The sequence below is a fragment of the Lepidochelys olivacea genome (assembly GCF_965140295.1).
Source record: "Lepidochelys olivacea isolate rLepOli2 genome assembly, chromosome: 21".
Taxonomy (NCBI): domain Eukaryota; kingdom Metazoa; phylum Chordata; order Testudines; family Cheloniidae; genus Lepidochelys; species Lepidochelys olivacea.
The window spans coordinates 17,966,451-17,983,279 of NC_140431.1; the positions used below are offsets into that span (position 1 = coordinate 17,966,451).

General features: G+C 50.8%; 2 protein-coding genes and 1 long non-coding RNA gene across 6 annotated transcripts in view; 2 read left to right on the top strand and 1 right to left on the bottom strand.

The window, feature by feature from the left end:
• The window catches only part of LOC311510864 (uncharacterized protein), a 72,891-nt gene that overhangs the window by 18,475 nt on the left and 37,587 nt on the right, over window positions 1–16,829 (bottom strand). Inside the window, exons 1-3 of one of the 3 annotated variants that reach the window (XR_014709154.1) lie at window positions 10,066–10,300; window positions 7,010–7,159; window positions 2,086–3,881 (exon numbers count right to left, since the gene is read on the bottom strand). The gene's annotated coding sequence lies outside the window, so the exon portion shown is untranslated. Of the gene's footprint in view, window positions 1–2,085; window positions 3,882–5,480; window positions 5,598–7,009; window positions 7,160–10,065; window positions 10,301–16,829 lie in introns of those variants that run through there. The other 2 variants (XM_084610917.1, XM_084610918.1) reach the window with 2 other exon arrangements.
• LOC311510866 lies at window positions 1,975–11,739 on the top strand. Of its 2 annotated transcripts, XR_014709155.1 has the most exons (4): window positions 1,975–2,092; window positions 5,450–5,708; window positions 10,316–10,424; window positions 11,251–11,739. It is a non-coding gene; the product is annotated as an uncharacterized lncRNA (long non-coding RNA). The 2 variants fall into 2 exon arrangements; XR_014709156.1 differs by lacking the exon at window positions 11,251–11,739 and having other exon boundaries at window positions 10,316–10,696.
• Window positions 12,840–15,380, top strand: RABIF (RAB interacting factor). The gene is made up of 2 exons (XM_084610919.1): window positions 12,840–13,025; window positions 14,326–15,380. Exons 1-2 carry the CDS (start codon window positions 12,885–12,887, stop codon window positions 14,569–14,571), a joined length of 387 nt encoding a protein of 128 aa, XP_084467045.1. The 5' UTR covers window positions 12,840–12,884; the 3' UTR covers window positions 14,572–15,380.

A 16,829-nucleotide genomic window follows, 5' to 3' on the forward strand; every position in this document is an offset into this window, starting at 1 on the left:
TCCAAGTGCTGTTGGATGAGGAAAGACTGGTGGCCAAGGTGGGACTCCAGGCTGCTATGGATGCGGCCAACACTGCCTCTCATTCTCTAACAACTGGGGTCGTATTCCTCAGGGATTCCTGGCTGCAGTCATCCAGTTCCCCAAGGAGGTCCATACCACCACTGATGACCTCCCCTTCGACACACAAAAACTGTTCAAGGAGAAAAACAGATGAGTCCCTCCACTCTCTGAAAGACTCTCAAGCCACACTCAGGTCCCTTGGCATCTACACCCCAGCCCCAAGATGCAGAGAGCAGAACCAATCATTCCATCCCTGACCCCACACCACCTACCTGGCATACTACCAATGCCATCAGGAGCTGTCATACAGATGACACCGGTCGCAGGGGCCTCCACCACAGTCTCCTCAAGCCTTTCCCAGCAGCAGTCTTTGGGGGCTGTCTTGCCCTGTTCATCCACAATTGGGGCAAGATCACGATGGACAGTTGGGTACTGGAGATCATCCATCATGGATACTCTATAAAATTCCTCGTTTCTGCCTCATTGCCCAACTTGGATTTCTCACAGGGACCCATCCCACCAATGCATCCTCCAACAAGAGGCTGACGCTCTTCTCCTGAAGGATGCCATAGACCTGTCCCACTTCACTTTAGGGGGCAGAGGGTTTACTTCCCATATTTCCTCATTCTGAAGAAGGGCGAAGGGTGACATCCCATTCTGGACCTGTTGGTGCTCAACATCTTTATCCAGGGGCAACAGATATAATAGGCCAGGGAAGGCTCTGCCTTCTCTGGCTGGAGCTGCTGCCGTGGGATGGAGGGCTGGGACTCCTCAAGCCAGCCCAGCGTTGCTGGGGTTGCTCTGGCCAGCCAGGCTGGGGCTTGGGTGGGTTGGCCGGCTGGGGCAGTCCCAGGATTGGGGCTATCTTGGGGTGGGGGTTCAGGCCAACCTGGGGCTTTTCTAGCCGTTGGAGGGATGGTCAAGGGGGTTCAGGGCTCCTGACGCAGAGGACAGGGCCTTGTGCAGAAGGGTGGGGCTATGGGGCTAGCCTCCCTGAAGGGGCATGCCACCTGCTCACCATGCCTTTATCAGGAAATCCAAATTCTATATGGTGACATTTGCTTTCATTAGCCCCTCCATCTCCCAGGAAATCTGGTGCCTGGCACTCGACAAGAAGGATGCATACATCCACATCAACATTCATCCAGCTCACCGGAAATTTCTCGTATTCAGGGTGGGACGCCACCGTTACATAAGAATGGCCATACTGGCTCAGACCAAAGATCCATCTAGCCCAGTATCCTGTTGTGACAGGTTGGATCACAGAAATCCCCTTGGGGCTGCCCACTGATGTGCCAGGACTACTACTTTTCCTGCTCTGGCAACTTGGGACTTCAGTGCCCTGCCTGGTTCAGACCCGCTAGCCTGCTGCAAACCCAGACCCAAGTCTGAACCACGTCCCCTAACAGCTGTAGGCTTAATTGAAAGCAGTTTAAGAAATGTTCCTGTCTTTTAACACTCAGATGCCCAAATCCCAGTGGGGTCCAAAACCCAAATAAATCCGTTTTACTCATAAATTTTTCGCCATCTATAACACTGATAGAGAGATATGCACAGCTATTTACCCCCCCAGATATTAATACATACTCTGGGTTAAGTAATATGTAAAAAGTGATTTTATTAAATACAGAAAGTAGGATTTAAGGGGTTCCAAGTAATAGCAGACAGAACAAAGTGAATTACCAAACAAAATAAAATAAAACACACAAGTCTGTGCCTAATACAATAAGAAAACTGAACACAGATAAAACCTCACCCTCGGAGGTGTTCCTTTTACAGACCAGTCTCTTCTAGTCTGGGTCCAGCAACCACTCACACCTCCTGTGGTTACTGTCCTTTGTTCCAGTTTCTTTTAGGTATCCTTTGGGGTGGAGAAGCTATCTCTTGAGCCAGCTGAAGACAAAATGGAGGAGTCTCTCACTGTCTTAAACAGACTTGCTCTTGTGGGTGGAAACCTCCTCCTCTCTCCTATGCAAAGTCCAGCCCCAAGATGGTGTTTTGGAGTCACACGGGCAAGTCACATGTCCATAACGTAAGTGATCTCTCTCTTGCCATCCATTTCCACCCTCTGACAAATAGAGGCTAGGGACACCATTCCTTACCCATCCTGAGTAATAGCCATTTATGGACTTAATCTCCATGAATTTATCCAGTTCTCTTTTAAACCCTGTTATAGTCCTAGCCTTCACAACCTCCTCAGGCAAGGAGTTCCACAGGTTGACTGTGCGCTGTGTGAAGAAGAACTTCCTTTTATTTGTTTTAAACCTGCTGCCCATTAATTTCATTTGGTGGCCCCTAGTTCTTATATTATGGGAACAGGTAAATAACTTTTCCTTATTCACTTTCTCCACACCACTCATGATTTTATAGACCTCTATCATATCCCCGCTTCGTCTCCTCTTTTCCAAGCTGAAAAATCCTAGATTCTTTAATCTCTCCTCATATGGGATCCCTTCCAAACCCCTAATCATTTTAGTTGCCCTTCTCTGAACCTTTTCTAATATCGGTATATCTTTTTTGAAATGAGTGGACCACATCTGTACGCAGTATTCAAGGTGTGGGCATACCGTGTATTTATATAAGGGCAATAAAATATTCTCCATCTTCTTGTCTATCCCTTTTTTAATTATTCCTAACATCCCATTTGCTTTTTTGACTGCTGCTGCATATTGCTTGGACGTCTTCAGAGAACTATCCACGATGACTCCAAAATCTTTCTCCTGATCAGTTGTAGCTAAATTAGCCCCCATCATATTGTATGAATAGTTGGGGTTATTTTTTCCAATGTGCATTACTTTACATTTATCCACATTAAATTTCATTTGCCATTTTGTTGCCCAATCACGTAGTTTTGTGAGATCTTTTTGAAGTTCTTCACAGTCTGCTTTAGTCTTAACTATCTTGAGCAGTTTAGTATCATCTGCAAACTTTGCCACCTCCCTGTTTACCCCTGTCTCCAGATCATTTATGAATAAGTTGAATAGGATTGGTCCTAAGATTGACCTTAGGGAACACCGCTAGTTACCCCTCTCCATTCTGAAAATTTACCATTTATTCCTACCCTTTGTTCCTTGTCTTTTAACCAGTTCTCAATCCATGAAAGGATCTTCCTTCTTATCCCATGCCAACTTAATTTACCTAAGAGCCTTTGGTGAGGGACTTTGTCAAAGGCTTTCTGGAAATCTAAGTACACTATGTCCACATGTTTGTTGACCTCCTCAAAGAACTCTAATAGATCAGTAAGACACGATCTCCCTTTACAGAAACCATGTTGACTTTTGCGGAACAATATATGTTCTTCTATGTGTCTGACAATTTTATTCTTTACTATTGTTTCAACTTCCCGGTCTGTAATTGCCAGGATCATCTCTAAAGCCCCTCTTAAATATTGGCGTTACATTAGCATGACTCCGTTTTTACAGGCAGCAGCCATTGCCCACATGCTATCTTGAATGTCTCCAGGAAGACTTCTTATGTGGATTGAAGCCATCCAAGATCCAATGTTCATTAAGTGATTCTTGATTGGGCACTTAATTTGCACATTCCTTTCTCAAGAAGCTGACCAAATGCTTTACTAACGTTACTTAAAAGTCAAGCAAGTACACAGCCAATATTCATAACTTTGAATACAAAAATGATACATGCATACAAATAGGATGAATAGATTCAGTAGATCATAATCTTTACAAAGGTGTGTTACATGGCATATGTAGCATGAAATATATTCCAGTTATGTCATATATACATTCGTAAGCATATTTCCATAAAGCCTTATGGGTGCAACGTCACACCTGTCTTCCGACAGTGACCAACGGCAGGTGCTTCAGAGGAAATGAACAGAACAGGTAATCATCAAGTGATCCATCCCTTGTCTCCCATTCCCAGCTTCTGGCAAACAGAGGCTAGGGACACCATCCCTGCCTAATAGCCATTGATGGACCTATCCTCCATTAACTTATCTACCTCTCTTTTGAACCCTGTTATAGTCTTGGCCTTCAGAACACCCTCTGGCAAGGTTGACTGTGTGTTGTGTGAAGAAATACTTCCTTTTCTTTGTTTTAAACCTGCTGCCTATTAATTTCATTTGGTGAACCCTAGTTCTTGTGTTGTGAAAAAGAATAAACACTTCCTTATTTACCTTATCCAAACCAGTCATGATTTTTTAGATCTCCATCATATCCCCTTTACTCGTCTCTTTTCCAAGCTTAAACGTCCCAATCTTATTAATCTTGCCTCATACAGAAGCCGTTCCATACCCCGAATCATTATTGTTGCCCTTTTCTGAACCGTTTCCAACTCCATTATATCTTTTTTGAGAAGGGGCGACCACATCTGCACACAGTATTCAAGATGTGGGCGTACCATGGATTTATTTAGAGGCAATATGCTATTTTCTGTCTTATCTATCCCTTTCTTAATGATTCCCAACATTCTGTTTGCTTTTTTGATGGTCGCTGCACATTGAGTGGATGTTTTCAGAGAACTATCCACAATGACTCCAAAATCTCTTTCTTGAGTGGTAACAGCTAATTTAGACCCCATCATTTTATATGTATAGTTGGGATGTTGTTTTCCAATGGGCATTGCTTTGCATTTATCAACACTGAATTTCATCTGCCATTTTGTTGCCCAGTCACTCAGTTTTGAGCGATCCTTTTGTAGCCTGCTTGTGACTTAACTATCTTGAGTAGTTTTGTGTCCTCCACAAATTTTGCCACCTCACTGTTAACCCCTTTTTCCAGATCATTTATGAATATGTTGAATAGGACTGGTCCCAGAACAGACCCCCTGGGGAACACCACTATTTACCTCTCTCCATTCTGAAAACTGACAATTTATTCCTAACTGTGGTGGGACAGAGCCCCACTCCCGGAGAAAAAGGGCTGAACAAGGCCTGAGAGGCTGTGCGGATCAGCAGCCAATCAGTGAAGCCTGGGGAGAGCCAATCTGGGCGGGGGAAGGGGCAGCCAATCAGCACCAGGCTAGGTCCTATATAAAGGCTGCCCAGCTAGGGAGAAGGCAGTCACTCCCCAGCCAGCAAGGGACAAGGACTGGTTCCTGAGGCAAGGAGCAGCATCTTGGACAGAGCAGTGCTGGGCAGGCTTAGGGGAGCAGATAGGGGCTCCAGCCCACTACCTGCCAGGCTGCATAGGGCCAAAGGGGAAGTGGCCCAGGGAAATTGAGCGGGCAAGAGGGGAAGGAAGAAGGGCAGAGAGAGGCTGCCGCTAGAAGGTCCCTGGGTCAGGGTCCAGAGTAGCGGGCAGGTGGGCCTTGGCCCCCCACCCCTTTGCACTGCACCTGGCCATTGAGGAAAGAGGCTGAGACAGACCGCAACTGGCCCTTGAGATAAGGGGCTAGACTACAGGGTTGTGGTTTGCCACCGAGGCAGGTGCAGACAGAAGGACTGCTGTTAACAACGCCCCCACGTCCCCCGGCCCGGAAGAGGGTGAGATTGAAGCGGTGGGTAGTGCTGGAGGGCAGTGTTCTGAAGCAGTCGAGGACTGTCCGGAAGAGGACACTGCTGAGCAGGGAGCAACCTGGGTCCAAGGGCAACAGAGCAAATGATGAGCCCAACGCCACGCGTCGAGGGCGCTCCGCAGCGGTCAAGAGCTAATTCCCAGAGTGACCGGCAGGAGATGCCAGCAGTGGTAAGTCAAACCCCATCACACTAACCTTTGTTTCCTATCTTTTAACCAGTTACTTTGCTTAAGAGCCTTTGGTGGGAACCTTGTCGAAGGCTTTCTGAAAATCTAAGTACACTGTATCCACTGGATTCACCCTTGTCCACATGCTTGTTGACCCCCCTCAAAGAATTCTAGTAGATTGGTGAGGCATGATTTCCCTTGTTGATTCTTCCCCAACAAATTATGTTCATCTACGTGTTGGACAATTCTGTTCTTTATTATAGTTTCAACCAATTTGCTTGGTACTGAAGTCAGGCTTAGTAGCCTGTTATTGCCAGGATCACCACTGGAGTGCTTTTTTAAAAATTGGTGTCACATTAGCTATCCTCCAGTCATTTGGTACAGAAGCTGATTTAAATGATAGGTTACAAACCAGTTAGTGGTTCTGTAATTTCACATTTGAGTTACTTCAGAACTCTTGGATGAATACCATCTTGTCCTGGTGACTCATTACTGTTTAATTTATCAATTTGTCCCAAAACCTCCTCTAATGACACCTCAATCTGGGACAGTTCCTCAGATTTGTCACCAAAAAAGAATGGCTCAGCTTTGGGAATCTCCCTCACATCCTCAACTGTGAAGTCTGATGCAAAGAATTAATTAATTTCTCCCCAATGGCCTTATCGTTAAGGCTTTAAGTTTGTCACGGAGGTCACGAAAGTCACAGATTCTGGGACTTCTGTAGTGGCAGGTGCAGTTGCAGCCCTGAGCCCCCTCCCACCTCCAGCAGCAGCGGGAGTTTGGGCGTGGCTCAGGGCTGGGGCAGGGAATTGGAATGCGGGAGGGAGTGAGGGCTCTGAATGGCGCTTACCTCGGGGGGGCACTCCCCAGAAGCAGTCACCATGTCCGGTTCCTAGGCAGAGGCTCGGCCAGGTGGCTCCGTGCACTGCCTCCACCCACAGGTGCTGCCCCTGCAGCTCCCATTGGCCACAGTTCCTGGCCAATGGAAGCTGCGGAGCAGGCACTCGGGCCAGGGGCAGTGTGCAGAGCCACCCTGGCTGCGCCTCTGCCTAGGGGCTGCAGAGACATGCTGGTCACTTCCAGGAGCCACGTGGAGCTGGGTAGGGAGCCTGCCAGCCCCGCCTCTGTGAAAGACTCTGCTCTGGCAGCTCTGAGTGCTGTGGATTCAATTTCTGCCTGTCTTGCTGAGGCTCAATGAGAGAGATGGGAGGCCTGTCTTCCGGAGTGCTCCCCACTCAATCTCTGCTAAGAGCCCACCCAGGTTGCGGCATAAAGCAAAAGATGTTTCATTTCTTTTTACTTACCCTCTGGCTGGGAGCTCAGAAACCAGAGGACCAACCCCACATGTATCACTGTGGCTGTTAAAGAGGCACTCAGTTCTCTTGGAGCATGATCTTCTCCCATGTCCCAGATGACTTGCATGTTGGTGAAGGGCTGGGAGTCGTTTGGCAGCACTGCAAACACCACAAGAGAAATCATCATTATTAACCATCCAAAACGTCACGTTTATACAATAGCCAACTTCATCCGTGTATCTCTAAACTCTTTCCAGCCTGGGTAGTAGCATGAGTTGAGGCATTGGATGGCAGGAGACGGTGTAATGTTGGAGAGAGGGCTGCAGTCAGCAGCAGAGATGATATCTGAGGCTGGACAAACTGCTGAGCACTATTTACAGAGGGACAAATGTGCTTTTGGCAAAGAGGGTGACGTGTGTTTGTCACTATTCCGAAAAGCCGTGTCTTCAGAGCTCCTTCAACAGGTGGAGCCTCACTTTGGAGAGGCGAGCCCCTGGCTCCACCCCTTCCGCCTGCCCCACCCCTAGCCAAAGCCTGAGACCCCCTACCTCCCCCGTGGCCAGAGGAGCCCCAGAGTAGCCGGAGCTCTCCCCCCAACCCATTCAGAGGAGCCCCGGGCTGGCCGGAGCACCCACAGCCACGCCTCCCCTCCTCAGACCCCAAGCTTTTGATATGCCCCTTGCAGGTTCCAGGCCAGCTGAGGAGGTAGTATGTGTTACTCAGCTTCCCAGGTTCATCAGTATTCTCTCGGGAGTCCAGGGAGATTACTGAGAACCCAGGAAGCTGAATAGCACATACCATCTCCTCAGCCGCCCTAGAACCTGCATGGAGCATAATAAAAAGCAAATATTTCCCCTGCCAAACTGCAATAGGGGCCCTGCAGCAGCAGCTGCACTAGGGGAGGCTGTGCCTCCCCTGACCTACTATACCCGCTGCCCATGGAAGACAGGGTCAAATTCAAATAAAGCCAACCATCCCCCAAGGAAAACATGGTGCTCATGATCCCATCCTGTTGCTTTCTTCAGAAGTTCAATGGCTCTTTCTAAGAAAGCCATTAAGTAGCATTGTTTTTTATTTTTTTTTAAATAAACAGTGAAGTGCACCCATTAGCTAGAACTTCCTTTAACAACAGTGCCTCCCCTTACAAAGCCAGACAGAAGCAGTCCCTCATCTGCTGCCTCCCAGTCATCACAAGTACAGTGTCCAAATAGACAGTGCTCTTGCAGGTAGGTGCAAGGCACATTACAGATGTGTAGTTTGGCTCGTATCTGTTTTCCTTGTCTGGGGCATAGGATGCTGTGTGAACTGCCACAGAACCACAACGTTACTTATTATTGTAAAAGTGGGCACAATGGCAACACAGAAAATGTTGCTTTCACGTTTTTTTCCTCTCCACTTTGGAATTATTTTCCTTATATTTGGTCTCAGTCTGAAATCCCCTTGGATATGGCAAGATGTTTTTCATCAGTTCCTCCAAAAGAGGGATCCTGCACGATAATGTACCATTACCAACTTATAGCTCCTTTACTTATTTATTTTTGAGGTGGGGAGAAGGGAAGTGAAAAATCATGAAAAGTCTCAGATTCATAGACTTTAAGACCAGAAGGGACCATCATGATCATCTAGTCTGACCTCCTGCACATTGCAGGCCTCTGGCTGAGTTACTGAAGTCCTGAAATCTTGATTTAAAGATTTCAAGTTACAGAGACTCCATGGTTTGAACTAGAGTAAACAAGCAGGTGACCCATGCCCCACACTACAGAGGAAGGTGAACCCTCCCCCCCACCCCCCAAATATGGTTATCAGTTAGACCCTGAGCATGTGTGCAAGACCCATCACCTGGACACTTGGGAAAGAATTCTCTATAGTAACTTAGAGCCCTCCCTATCTAGTGTCCCATCTCTGGCCACTGGAGATATTTGCTAATAGCGGTTGCAGATGGGCCTATGCCATTGTAGGCAACCTCATCATACCATACTCTCCATAAACTTGTCAAGCTCAGTCTTCAAACAAATTAGTATTTTTGCCTCCACTACTCCTCTTGGAAAACTGTTCCAGAACTTCACCCCTAATAGTTAGAAACCTTATAATTTCAAGCCTAAACTTGTTGATGACCAGTTTATATCCTTTTGTTCTTGTGCCAGCATTGACCCTTATCTTTGCTCTCTATAAATACATCAGAGGGACAAACACCAGGGAGGGAGAAGAGTTATCTCCCTTCAGCCTTCATTTTGTTAGGCTAAACAAGCCAAGCTCCTTAAGTCTCTTCTCGTAAGATAGGTTCTCCATTCCTCTGATCATCCTAGTAGCCCTTCTCTGCACCTGCTCCAGTTTGAATTCATCTTTCTTAAATGTGGGAGATCAGAATTGCACACAGTATTCTGGATGAGGCCTTGTACAATAACAACAATTATCCATCTCTACTGGAAATACCTTGCCTGATGCATCCTAGGATTGCATTAGCCTTTTTCATGGCCACATCACATTAGCATCTCATAGTCATCCTCTCTCTCCTCCTCTGCTGCTTCCAACTGATAAATCCCCAGCTTACAGCAAAAACTCTTGTTGCTAGTCCCCTAGTGCATGATCTTGCACTTTGCACTATTAAATTTCCTCCCATTTCTATAACTCCATTTTTTCAAGGTCAGCCAAATCTCCTTGTAGGATATTCTGGTCCTCTATATTGGTTATACCTCCAACTTTGTGTCATCAGCACATTTTATTAGCTCTATGTAGCTCAAAAGCTTGCCTCTTTCAGAAACAGAAGTTGGTCAAACAAGAGATGTTACTTCACCCACCTTGTCTCATTAATGAAAATGTTACATAAGATTGGTGCCATGCCCAATTCTTCAGGAACTCCACTAATAACCTCCCTCCAGGCTGACAGTTCACCTTTCAGCATGACCCATTGTAGTCTCCCCTTTAACCAGTTCCTTACCCACCTTTTGATTCTCATATTGATCCCCCTCTTTTCCAATTTAATTTCCCATGTGGAACTGTATCAAATGCTTTAGAGAAATACAGGAAGATTAAATCTACTGTACTTTTTCCCCCTTGCCACTCACATCATTTTGTGCTGTACCACCACTTTAAGAGGCCTGGGAGGGTTATAGCAGTATTATGATGCATCCACATGGCCCTTACACCAGTTTATCCCAGGCTGAAATAGAGTAAAGGTGATTAAAAAGCAGTTTAATTGTTTTGATTGAAGTGGTGAGATAAAGCAACAGAAGGCAATCATACTCTGGGGGAATTCTGTGCCACTGTGCATGTGCAGAATTCATGTCCCCAGCAGATTTCTTTGCTTCCCCACAGAAAAATGAATTCTGACAGGGAAGCAAAGGGAAGCTGCAAGAGCGGTCTTGTGCCCCTCCCTAGAAGTGCGGGTGCATCATTTCCGTTGCCTGGAGCATCCAGCAGAGAGGTAAATCACTGCAGGGCTGGGGACACCCCAGCCGGTTGCTCCTCCCCTGCACTGGGCTCAGCTGCTAATCCAGGTGGGCTGGAGGAGGATGAGACTTCCTCTTCCCCTGCAAGGAATGGCCAGGGCTGAGGTTGAGTCAGACCCACCCCCCAGAAACCTGCCCCGGCTGCAGGAAGCTCTGTACGCCTCCCCCTGCTTCCTGCACACAGGGCAAAGGGGTGACTGTACAGGGAGGTGCTGCCCCTTCCACCCAGCCCCTGTGCATCTGGACCCCCACCCCGCTGAGCCTCATTTTCTCCCCCCCATCTGGACCCCTGCCAAGCCCCTCCTCTCCCCCCCCCCCCCAAGCATCCAGACCCTCCACTCTTGCCCCCTCACCCCACACCTGGATCACCCTGATGAGCCTCCTGCACCTGGACTGCCACCCTACTAAGCCCTAACCAGCTGAACCTAGACCCCCACTCCGCCAAGCCTCACTTCTTCAGCACCCAGACTGCCCCCTGCTGAGCCCCAGCACCCCAATAAGCCCCATCTCCCCCTGCCCAGACCCCCTCAGATGACTCCCAACCTCCTTCACCTGAACCATCCTGCAGAGTCCCATTGCCACTGCACCCAGAACCCCCCGTGAGCCCCTGTACATCCAGATCCCTGCTGCATCTGGGCCCTCCAAAGAACTGCTGCACCCTATATCCCCCCACAGAGCCCTCTCACCCCACACCCAGATCCCCCCCACACTTGGATCCTGCCAGGCTGAGTCTGCCTGCCCATGCCTGGTTTGGGGCCAGGGTGGATGTGTGTGTGAGACTCTGTCCTTCTTGCTTTCTAGCTTGGCGCAGCTGGTGCAGAGGAGCAGGTCGCCAGGTGTTTCCCTTGTGCTGTGTCAGGGTCAGGTGCTGAATCCCTGTCCTGGGGGTACGGGGGTGATTGCCCATCTCTGTGCAGCCAGGGGCATGTGCTCTACACTCCCATGTGGAAGCTTCCACATTTATTATTGACAAATAAAATATGCAGAATTTTGCAGAATTTCAGAATACTGTATGCAGCATTTTTTTTTTTTTTTTTTAGTACAGAATTCCCTCAGGAAGATAATCAGTGCATGCACCCAAAGCTGTGCCTGCCAGCCCAAAGATAGGCCTAGCCCTGTGCCTTCACTTCTGGGACTTGTCTGGAAAAGAAACTTCTGGGAACTGAGTCCAGCACTCTCAATTCCCACTGCTGGGCTCCAGTCACTAGTCAGTGCTGCCCAGCCAAATCACATCACAAAACTCTTGATTAAGCTGTGTCTCAACTAGATTTTAGTAAATACAAAACAAGTACAAACCTTCAGACAAAAGGAAAGACCCAGAGCATCCCCTTCCACCCAGCCCCACAGCTGAGTCCACGTGCCCCAGGCATCACCAAGAACAAGACAGAACGGGTGCCCTGCTCTGCACTGAGAGAGGCTGGATATGGATAGGCAGCTCTCAACCTAACTGAATCCCAACAGACCCACCCACTGCTGGCCCTGGCCCTGGCCCTGGTCCTGCCCTGCCCCTGCCCTGGAACCACCCATCACATGTCACCTACCTTTACCCCATCGCTGCATGCCCGTGACCCTATGCCATAGCTCAGCCCCCCTCTTTGACCTCATTCCACTTCTAGAGCTAGGGTGACCATATGTCCGGTTGTGGCCGGGACAGTCCCTTTTTTAAACCTTGTCCCAGCCGACCCGACTGTTTTGGCAAAGGTGGGCAATTGTCCTGTTTGCCAACTTGATCACTGGGCAAGAGCGAACAGGACAAATGCCCACTTTGGTCAAAGAAGTGGGGTGGGGGGGTGAGCAGCGATGCCATCCCCCACGGGGGCAAGGCAGAGGGCAGGCCGGGCTGGGGTGAGCAGCGACACCAGCCCCATGCAGGGGTGCAGGAGGGCTCGAGCCAGCCCCACCCAGGGGTGAGGAGGGCTTGGGGGAGGGGCCTCGGGCGAGCTCCGTGGGGGGCGGGAGGGAAGCCGGGGGGGGGGCTTGGGAGAGCCCCGGAGGGGGGGCGGGGGGGGCAGAGGGACTGGGGCCAATCACGGGGGGGGGCTGGGGCTAGCCGAGGGGCGGGGACCTGGGGGGTAGCCAGGTGGGGGGGCTCGGGCCAGCTCCGTGGGGGGCGGGAGGGAAGCCGGGGGGGGGCAGAGGGACTGGGGCCAATCACGGGGGGGGCTGGGGCTAGCCGAGGGGCGGGGACCTGGGGGGTAGCCAGGTGGGGGGGCTCGGGCCAGCTCCGTGGGGGGCGGGAGGGAAGCCGGGGGGGGCTCCACGCTGTGTCTCGTTTTCCCTTTGGGAAATCTGGTCACCCAACGTATGGCCCCCCCGTCTGGCTTTGACGTCACCACTCAGCCCTGCTCCGGGAGCAACCCCCCCGCGTGGAACCTTCGCCCCGCCCCGGGCCCCTGCTGCGCGCGCCGAGGCGGCACTAATGCGCCTGCGCGGCCATGGCGGCGCCCTGCGCGGAGATGGAGCCGGGCGCGGGGGAGCTGGTTTGCGCGCGGGGCCGCAACCGCAAGGCCGTGCTGTGCCAGCGCTGCGGCTCGCGCGTGCTGCTGCCCGGCGCCGCCACCTTCGCGCGCAGAGAGGTGCGGCCCCCACCCCCCGGCCCCCTCCCCTCCCCCCCGGCCCCGGCCCGCAGCGCCGCCCCCCCCCGGCCCCGGCCCCGGCCCCGGCCCGCAGCGCCCCCCCGGCCCCGGCCCGCAGCGCCGCCCCCCCCCCGGCCCCGGCCCGCAGCGGCGCCGCCCGCCCCGGCCCCGGCCCGCAGCGGCGCCGCCCCCCCCGGCCCCGGCCCCGGCCCCGGCCCGCAGCGGCGCCGCCCCCCCCGGCCCCGGCCCGCAGCGCCGCCCCCCCCCGGCCCCGGCCCGCAGCGCCGCCCCCCCCGGCCCCGGCCCCGGCCCCGGCCCGCAGCGCCGCCCTCCCTCCCCCGGCCCCGGCCCGCAGCGCCCCCCCGGCCCCGGCCCGCAGCGCCGCCCTCCCTCCCCCGGCCCCGGCCCCGGCCCCGGCCCGCAGCGGCGCCGCCCCCCCCGGCCCCGGCCCCGGCCCGCAGCGGCGCCGCCCCCCCCGGCCCCGGCCCCGGCCCGCAGCGGCGCCGCCCCCCCCGGCCCCGGCCCCGGCCCGCAGCGGCGCCGCCCCCCCCGGCCCCGGCCCCGGCCCGCAGCGCCGCCCTCCCCCCCCCGGCCCCGGCCCGCAGCGCCCCCCCGGCCCCGGCCCGCAGCGCCGCCCCCCCCCCCGGCCCCGGCCCCGGCCCGCAGCGCCGCCCCCCCCGGCCCCGGCCCCGGCCCGCAGCGCCGCCCCCCCCCGGCCCCGGCCCCGGCCCGCAGCGCCGCCCCCCCCCCGGCCCCGGCCCGCAGCGCCGCCCCCCCCGGCCCCGGCCCGCAGCGCCGCTCCCCGCCTGCAGCTTTCTCCCTTCCGGGGCGGGCACCACCCTTCCCGTCTGCCGGCCGTGCCCGGGCAGCCCCCGATCACCTGGTATCCGCAGCGATTCCTGATCAGCCCCTGGCTCTAGTCCTCAGCCCCACCGGTGACATTTGCAGACGCCCCCTTCGTGCTTCATTGTCCTTCTTCAGGCACGTCGTCGTCCTTCAGACCCCGCTCACAACGCGCCTGACTGGGGAGGCTGTTGGTGTCCCCAGACCACTGCGGAGCACCGTGACCAGGCTTGGCTCCTGGTTTCCTTGTGCTGCCCCCAGCCCTGTGCGGGCTTTTTTCTTATATTTATCTCCGTGTGTCTCTGCGGCATGTCTCTTAGTCTGTGCCTACTTGTGAGGCAGGGCTAGCTCTTGTCCTTCGCCTCTGCTCTGCAGCTCCGGCTGCATTGGAGCTGAGCCTGTACAGGTGATCGCTGGTGTTTGTAAATGGCTAATGCCATGTTTTGTTCCTTGACAGCTTTTCCTTCCTTCCATGAAAAAGAAGACAGCCCTGCTTGCCAGCAGCTCTCCGGATGGGGACGTGCTCCAGGATCACTGGCTTGTCGATGACATGTTTTCCTTTGAGAATATTGGGTTCACCAAGGACGTTGGCAATGTAAAGTTCCTCATATGCGCAGACTGTGAGATTGGGCCAATTGGCTGGCACTGCCTAGATGATAAGAAGAGCTTCTACATAGCCTTGGACCGTGTTTCTCATGAGTAGCATCCTGAGTGGAGCTCGGACTCTCTGTGAGGCCATCCCAGCTGGCAGCCAGGATTCCTAGGTACAACCATTCCACGGCTCTTAACATGTACCAACATGAAGCCAGAGGCACCGGATTCATCTTAACAGCTTATTTAAAGCAATAGGCAATTATTGTTACATTCAGTGCATTTCAGCTTCATCTGGTCCTTCCTCCCATTGTAACATGGGGATGGCAATTCCACAGTCTTCCCATTTCTGATTTTTAGTCCTAACTCATGGGCAGTCTCATCTTGGTTCCTGAAGTGTAAAATGTGAGCATAACTCCTGTCACCGGATGTTTTTCCCACAGAAACTCATCGTTTGTTTTTTAATTTAAATTTTGACTGGAATATGGAACATTGCGATTTCAGTGAACAAGCTTTCTTCAAAAGGGAGGAACAAACTCGGAACTGCACCTTTGAGAGGACAGCTAGGTAGACAGAACTTTGCCCATTTTCTCAGGCATTTTATCCAGTTTTAGTGGTTTCTCACTATATTTTGGACTACAGGGTTTGCCCTTCATGCCACATGTAAAAGTTTACAGCCAGGGCAGCTTTCTCCCTCCTTTTAAAAGATTACTTTCCCACTTGCATTTACAGTTTGAATTGTTCATGGCCTGGCAATGAAAGATGGCCTAGGCTGGCACTGCTATGGAGGTTTCATTTTTCAGGAAATATGGGGGTATTTCCTATGTAAGATAAAATCTATAGTCAAATTGCAAAAAGTAAATGTACTTGAACTGCTATAATCAATATTCATGTTCAATTAAATTTATTCCATGTTTCTCAGTGTGATGTTTGTATTGTCTTTTGTCTATAGAGACTAAAGAGGGAGGACAGTAAAGTATACATTTTTGCAAGTTTGTATTGCTTGCTGTAGACTGACTGGTCCCACTGCAAGTACATTTGATTAAGACTCAGCTGAGAAGTTTATTAAGGTCTTTCCAGAAATGTGATTGTGAAACTTGCTTAAAATTAGAACATGCTGCCTTAATACAAAAGTCAAGTTCTTAACATACTGTACAGTAGGGGTTCTCAAACTGGGGGTTGGGACCCCTCAGGGGGTCATGAGGTTATTACATGGGGGGTCTCGAGCTGTCAGCTTTCACCCCAAACCCTGCTTTGCATCCAGCATTTATAATGGTGTTAAATATATTAAAAAGTGTTTTAAATTTATAAGGGGAGTCACACTCAGAGGCTTGTTATGTGAAAGGACTCACTAGTACAAAAGTTTGAGAACCACTGAAAAAAATTGGAAACTGAGTGTCAGCAAATATGGTCCTTGGTATAGACCAGATAATTACAAAAGTTAGCTCTTGGTGAGAGGGACTTGAAATGTGTTTGTTTTAGCTAAAAATGCATCATGAAGAATTGTCTTTTTAAAACTTCATTAGCTTGATGCATGTGAAAGCATTGGACTCTCTGAGTTAAAAGAAAAAGAAAACAGCATGACATATCTGAATAATAAAGAAATGGCTGCTGACAAACCAGCTGCTTTGTCCTGGGTTTTGGGATTGTAGGGTAAGATTTCAGAGAGAGAACACTGCTACATGGACTTCTGCTTGTATTTCTGTGGTAAACTTCATGAACTTTCTAAATCAAAGGAAAACCAAATCATTCTGAAAGTGCTAGCTGACTCAATGACTGGGTAGGATTAAAGAGGTGCAACTATAGTGTTTCCAGGTTGCTGTGTCATTCAGGTTAAACTAGGAAGGGTGTGTGCTATTTGAAGTCATTAACTGAACTGTGGGCTTGGTGCTCCAAATTTAGCTTGAGGTTTGCAGAGCAGCCATGGGGTTTTTAGACTCATCCTTTTAACTTTGAGAAAATATCCGCTTACATGCTCTAGGACAAACTCAGCCTCATTACACGTTTGGGTGATAAAGATAAATGTATACATCTGATATATTTAGATGTTTGTGATGCATTTGACTTGGTACTGCAGTGCATGCTGATTTAAAAAATTAGCAATATTTAATATTATTAAAGAATACATTAAATTAATTAAGAAGTGACTAACTCGCAGATCTCCAGAAGTAGTCAGCAAGGAATCCTCAACTGTGGGGTTCTACAGGATTCGGTACTTGGCCTGCTGCTATTCAATATTTTTATCAGTGAGGTAATGAAATAAATACAAAATCATTGCTGATAAAACTTGAATAACACAAAGATTGGTATAGTGGTAAATGGGGATAAGGCAGTCATACAGAGAGTCATGTTGCATTTTATCCTATTTTC